At 48.6% G+C, this 6,000-nt stretch overlaps 2 protein-coding genes across 2 annotated transcripts; both read right to left on the reverse strand.

Moving 5' to 3' along the window:
* Positions 1–1,296: 1,296 nt before the first annotated feature.
* On the reverse strand, positions 1,297–1,788 carry LOC135917593 (ubiquitin-conjugating enzyme E2 Z-like). Its single transcript, XM_065451154.2, has one exon. It carries the CDS (start codon positions 1,786–1,788, stop codon positions 1,297–1,299), a length of 492 nt encoding a protein of 163 aa, XP_065307226.1.
* A 1,627-nt stretch (positions 1,789–3,415) lies between these two features.
* Positions 3,416–4,597, reverse strand: LOC135917602 (ubiquitin-conjugating enzyme E2 Z-like). The gene has a single exon (XM_065451163.1). The coding sequence runs from the start codon at positions 4,233–4,235 to the stop codon at positions 3,693–3,695; it is 543 nt and encodes a 180-aa protein (XP_065307235.1). The 5' UTR covers positions 4,236–4,597; the 3' UTR covers positions 3,416–3,692.
* Positions 4,598–6,000: the final 1,403 nt, after the last annotated feature.

A 6,000-nucleotide genomic window follows, 5' to 3' on the forward strand; every position in this document is an offset into this window, starting at 1 on the left:
GCATTACCGCAGAGGCTGCGGTATTTACGCCACGCAGGAGACGGAGCTGCGCTCAAATGTAAGTGTGCAGCAGGACTGGAGTGCGTGCTCGAGTGCGCCAGCGTGGCCGTGCCATGTGGTGCGGGACGGCTTGGTGCCTAAGGATAATGGGCATATATCCACATTGCGTATTTCGTACCTCTCGATACAAAGCTCTATACAAAGCACGTCCAACCAGGAGCGGTCGTGAGCGAGCGCGTACTGGCGCGGCGTACCTTGCACATGATAAGGGCCAATCATCGTGAGGGGCGGCAGGTGTAGCGTATGCGTGTGATATGGGCTTACGTTTCGCGTAGGTCGAAGGTAGTTGAATGTTCCAGACCAATCTTCCTGATTCATGTCAGCTATTGGCCAATAGGTGGTGCCTAAAACACGACATCTATGACTTGTTTAGGGTTCCGAAAATCAGGTTCGCCTCATTCAACCACCAAAAGCATAGCCTTCATTATGTGAATTTCAAATACGAGGGCACCGCCTTGTTAGACGTGGATTTGGACGCCACTGATAGCTCCTACTGTATCTGCTACATGAAGGAATATGGAAGCCGCCGACAGCGTCTAAAAATTTGAGATGAAGGCTCCTGTTCAGAAAGAGTGTGAGAAAAATGTGAGTGCGCTGCGCTTGTGAACGCCAGAAGCCGCGCACGAGTGCAAACTTTACCTGAAATGTTCACAGCAGTGCATGCTAGGCAAGGTATCTTTTTTTTCTACATACATAGAGCTCGAGGAATGGTGTGGGACTTCAATAACAAGAAGGAAACCACCAACTATCCTTCTTTATTGGCAAGTGCGCGTGCGCATGGCCTTTTATTCTCTCGATGTTCAACATCTGCTTCATAATTTCGTCCAAGATAGTTCCGAATATTCTTCCCAATAAGGCCACTAAGACCAAGACGGAAATTAAATTTCACGACTTCAATGGGACATCAGCCATTCTGTCTTGTCGCCCTGCTCAAGATGTAGCGGAGGTTTCAGCGACAGTGTTGGCAGCGATGGCGTGCATTTTATGCTCCACACGTTCCTTGAGTAACTGCAGTCTCGTCAGGAGCTTGTCGTACTCAAACCTGCCGCATTCCGCAAACAAGCCCCTCATCGTCGAACCGGTAAGGTGAAGCTGCGCTTTGACGATTTCTTCGTACTTGTCGTACGCCTCAACGAAAGACTTCAAGATCACCTCCCTAAAGGCCGTGGGGCATTCGGTGCTGTCCTGGAGAGCAGCTTCGACTTGTCCACAAACGGCGACTCTGATGGTTTCATGCTAAATGAAGTTGTTGTAGCACCCTATGACGGACGACTGTGTGTTCTGGAACTTGGGATCATTGCAGTACGGTTTTTCGTTCATCAGCGACTGGATCGCCATGAGCACACTCTCCATGCCCTGCGCCGGGCTCCACAGTGGTCCTTGCCAGGTGCCGAGGATGCTGAGACACACCTTACCGTGGGCGTAGAGGTTCGGGTTGAAGCGAACTCGGCCAGCGTCCGTGGTCATAATGCGAACGCGCGGCGGGCTTATGGGGTACTGCGGTGGGAACTTCATGAAGAACTGAAAAAAGCCTCCTTCGTATGGCGTGCCCGACGGACCCACGATAAGCACGTGTACTCTGGTTATGTCGGCTTCCTCGGGCGAGATGTACAGACCCGGGGGCGGCTGGGATGCAAAGTCCGCGATGTCCTTCTTGAGCCAGAGCAGGCACGAAAGCGTCGGCTCCTCGTGCACATAGCCTAGCGGGTCCCAGGAGGCGAGCGGCATTGTCTGACCTTGCGTTTGTCGGAGCACCTCGTGTACTTTTCAGGGGAGACGGAAGGACAGAGGACCTGTTCATTTGTGGGAAGCTAGGAACATCACCCCGGCGCAGACGTTCCGCCGAGTGTTGTTGTTGTTGTTGTTGTAGCTTGTGGCCCATGTGGCTCCTACCCACGATGGGGATTGGACAAGAAATGGATGGATTATTCCAAAATAATATATTGCATAAATTTCCTAATATCTATGGGAATAGCATCGAATAGGGTTGAATAACCGGCTAAGTGCCCCGCCGCCAACAGCTGATCTTCGTCTTCGATGCGCGCGCGTTCGCGAGTGCAGATGGCGCTGGAAAGGGTTCTCCTGACTAAAAATGTACTCTGAACAACAGACAGTTTCAGGAGATTTCGGCTTTCCTAATATTTAACGTACGTCCTTCTGCAGTAATTTTTAGCAATGCGCAAAAATAGTATTTTTTTAATTAGAAAACACTGAGCGTGTATTTTGTCCTGCCTATAATACATGACAGGCAAGGGAAATTTTAGGCCATTCAAGAGTGCCAGGTCACTCGAGACACGCAATGACATCATTACCACGTGCCATTGCTGTGGGTTGCCTAAAATGATTATAGAAAGACTTTGTGACAATGATGACGATGATGATGATGATGAAGGTGCGCATTATTACATGGAATCTGCCCGCAATGGAGGAGGACCCTAGATTGGGTGAATGTACGTTCTCTTATAACGGCTTCAGAAAAATGAACTTTAAACGGTAACACTGCGAAGAGAAGGGTATTGAGCAAATGAGAAACAAGACCACATGAATAGCTGGTGCGTTTAAATAAAAAACGAGCAAGACCCATTTCACAGCCTAGAATGGAGGGGATTAAGGAAAATTATGGTATGGAATGGTAAGCAAAGTCGGAATTAACGTGGTATATGCGTTTTATGGCTTGAATGAAATCACCCACTGCATCACTTACATCCCTGTTAATAAAACGCAACGTCTTCTGTGTATTTATTGCAATCTTAAAAAGGGCAAACATAGTTTGTCGAGCGGTTAGATTAAAGAAACAAATACGCAGTAGTGTAAAAAGCTCTAGGGTGCGTCTTAAAGAGCGAAAGTATTCTTCAGTATATAGAAACAGAAAAGGGTGTTCACATAAAGGTGCCTCTTGATATACACTCGTGTACACTGCTTGTTTGCATCTCTTGTTTCGCCTCGCACTGCCGCAATTGATTACTATGAATATTCCGGGAAATTTCTTTCACACGTGAAATGCGAAGGTTGTGGCATCGTTCCCCACCTGCGGCAAGTGGTTTTTTTTCATCCGTTTTCCTTTCCATTAATTTGTCGTTTTTTTATTCCATTTATTATGCAGAAGTGATTTCTCCTATATTGTCCTTGGTGTCAGTGTTTGTTGGCTTCATATACGACTGATAAAAATCGCGCCCCTCGGTTAACCTCCTTTCTTCTCTTCCAGCAGCCAACCCATTTACGCCAACTAGCATTCTTCCAGTACTATAGCACTCCACAAAACATAGGTGCAGTCGGTAGTGAGCTACCGAGTGATATGAGATGTATGCATAATTACAAACGAAACGAAAACAAGATAAAGTGGTCATAAACGGAATACGAACTTTCATGACTGAAATTTATTGGAAGACTCCATATAAAATTCATATGCACGTTCGAAATGTTTATAAACAACAGCGCTAAACGCAAGCAGCCCTTTGAGCGTCGATTCCGTGGCTCCGAAAATCCGTTGGGGCGTGGAAACGTAAAGTTGGCGACCAGTTCATTCACGTAGCCTCCGAGAAGGCATATCGGAGAGAAGCAGAATTGCACCTTGAGTCATAAGAAGCAAAAAAAGATAAGAGTGAGAGGATGGGCCACTACTCAGTCTCGGATCAGGCCCAGGTCAGGTCAGGATCAGGCTTCAGGCCCTGCAGTCGTGACAGCAGCTGCATGTACTGGAACACTGAGCCTTCTCTTACCGTGCCCAGCATCTTCGAACCCGTGAGGTGACGCCGGGCCTTGACGATGTCTTCGTACTTTCCGTACGCTTCAGCGAAAGACTTCAAGATCTGCTCCCTGAAGGCAGCGGGGCACTCGGCGCTGTCCTGGAGAGCAGCTTCTACTTGTCCACACACGGCGACCCTGATGGTTTCGTGCTGGATGCAGTTGTTGTAGCACTGGACGACGTCCGACGGCGCCTTCCGACAACCGGGCTCCTTGTAGTATGGTTTTTCGTTCATCAGCGACTGGATCGAGACGAGCACGCTCTCGATGCCCTGCGCCGGGCTCCACGGTGGTCCTTGCCAGGTGCCGAGGATGCTGAGGCACACCTTACCGTTGGCGTAAAGGTTCGCGTTGAAGCGCACTCGTCCAGCGTCCGTGGTCACAATGCGTACGCGCGGCGGGCTCATCGGGTACTGCGGCGGGAACTTCATGAAGAACTGAAAAAAACCTCCTTCGTATGGCGTGCCCAACGGACCCACAAGAAGCGCATGGACTTTGGTGATGTCCGCTGCCTCGGGCGAGATGTAAAGACCCGGGGGTGGCTGGGATGTAAAGTCCGCGATGTCGTTTTTGAGCCGGAGTAGGCACTAAAACGTCGGCTCCTCGTGCACATAGCCAAGCGGGTCCCACGAGTTGAACGGCATCATCTGACCTTGAGTTTATCGGAGCACCTCGTGTTCTTTACGAGGGGGATGGAAGGACAGAGGACCTATTCACTTATAAGAAACTAAGAACAGCACCCCCAGTGCAGCCGTTCCGCCGAGTACGCTGCCGCCAACAGCTGGTCTTCGTCTTCGAAGCGCGCACTCGCGAGAGCAGGTAGCGCTGGAACCAGTCCTGACGAAAAATGTTCTTTAAACGAGACAGTTGCAGGAGATTTCGACTTTCCTAATATACACCATACGTCCGCTTTCACTGATTTTTCAGGAGTACACTAAAGATACATTTTAATTACGATACATTAAGCGTGATTTTTTTTTGCCTGCCTATAAGACAGGAAAAGTAAAAGAAATTGTGTGCCCCGTGAAAAGTACTAGGTGACTCGAAACTCGCCACAACATCGTTTCAGCGTATCAGGGTGTGTGTTACTTTAACTGAATATAGACAATCTTTATTATGATGGTTGTGCACTTAAAACTTGGCATGTGCCCACAATAAAGAATGAGCCTGAAATCGGGTGATTGTACGCACTGCTTTAATAAATTCAGAAAAGTGAACTTGAAAAGGTGAAATTGCGAATAGAAGAGTATTGTGTAAACGAGAAGTGAATCCAGATAAATCGTTGGTTCATGTAAGTCAAGAAAGAAAACTCATAGCAAAATTGACAAGTGGAAATAATTTAGAAAAGTTATAACGTCGTATACGTTTCGTCGCTTGAATGAACTCACCCACTGCGTCAGCCATTGCCATTTGTGTCATCTGTGTATCTATCGCGCTCGTAAAACAGCCATACAAACATGATCCCGCGGCTATATTAAATAAAACTAGGATAAATCAACTAGGGTGCGTTTAAAATAGTCAAAGCATTCTTTACTATAGACGTTACCACTGAAGCGCACTTGGACTCCGCCATACTGCGCCGCTAGCAACACCTGGTGGCGGCGCCATCTCGGGCTGTTTACTCTCTGGTCTTTGCCTACAGCCGCGCATAGTCGACGTATCGTGGGTCACCAGCCTCTTGTTTTTGCTCTGCGTAAACATTGCGGAAACGTTAGTTTGTTTCATTTGTGCATCTCCGTGGCCTATATCACCAACAGGAAGGCTGGCATTGCCGGTGCTTCACGTGTTTTGGTGTGGGTATACGAGCGGTGAACATTCCACGTACGCGCTCACGTTCCGAATGGGTCGGCATACCCACAGTCCGGGCCGCCGCGCGCTTATGCACCTGAAAAACCCGTCGAACTGGAAGAAAAAGGACTTCGAAGAAAGAAAAATGATTTGGAGGCTACGCCCACTCACTATGTTCCCGGTCTGCTTCAGCGCTGCAATGTTCAGGGCAGCGTTATACCGACAATTTTTGAAGCTAGAGCACGATGGCGTGGCGTTGCTCGCACGCTGTTAAGGTCTCGGAGCAAATTCAACATTGCGCCAGGAAACAGCCAAATTATGTTACTTCAACGCTGTATAGCTGCGCCTGTGGTCTGGCAAATTGTTCCGTTGGCCCTGGTGAATGCTGAAACGCAGCACCGCCGTAAT

The sequence above is a fragment of the Dermacentor albipictus genome, chromosome 2 (genome assembly GCF_038994185.2).
Source record: "Dermacentor albipictus isolate Rhodes 1998 colony chromosome 2, USDA_Dalb.pri_finalv2, whole genome shotgun sequence".
In the NCBI taxonomy this organism is placed as follows: Eukaryota; Metazoa; Arthropoda; class Arachnida; order Ixodida; family Ixodidae; genus Dermacentor; species Dermacentor albipictus.

Excerpts from the sequence above, each read along its gene's own strand:
- LOC135917602 (XM_065451163.1), bottom strand. The coding sequence starts at position 4,235 with ATGAAGTTCCCGCCGCAGTACCCGATGAGCCCGCCGCGCGTACGCATT.
- LOC135917593 (XM_065451154.2), bottom strand. The coding sequence starts at position 1,788 with ATGCCGCTCGCCTCCTGGGACCCGCTAGGCTATGTGCACGAGGAGCCG.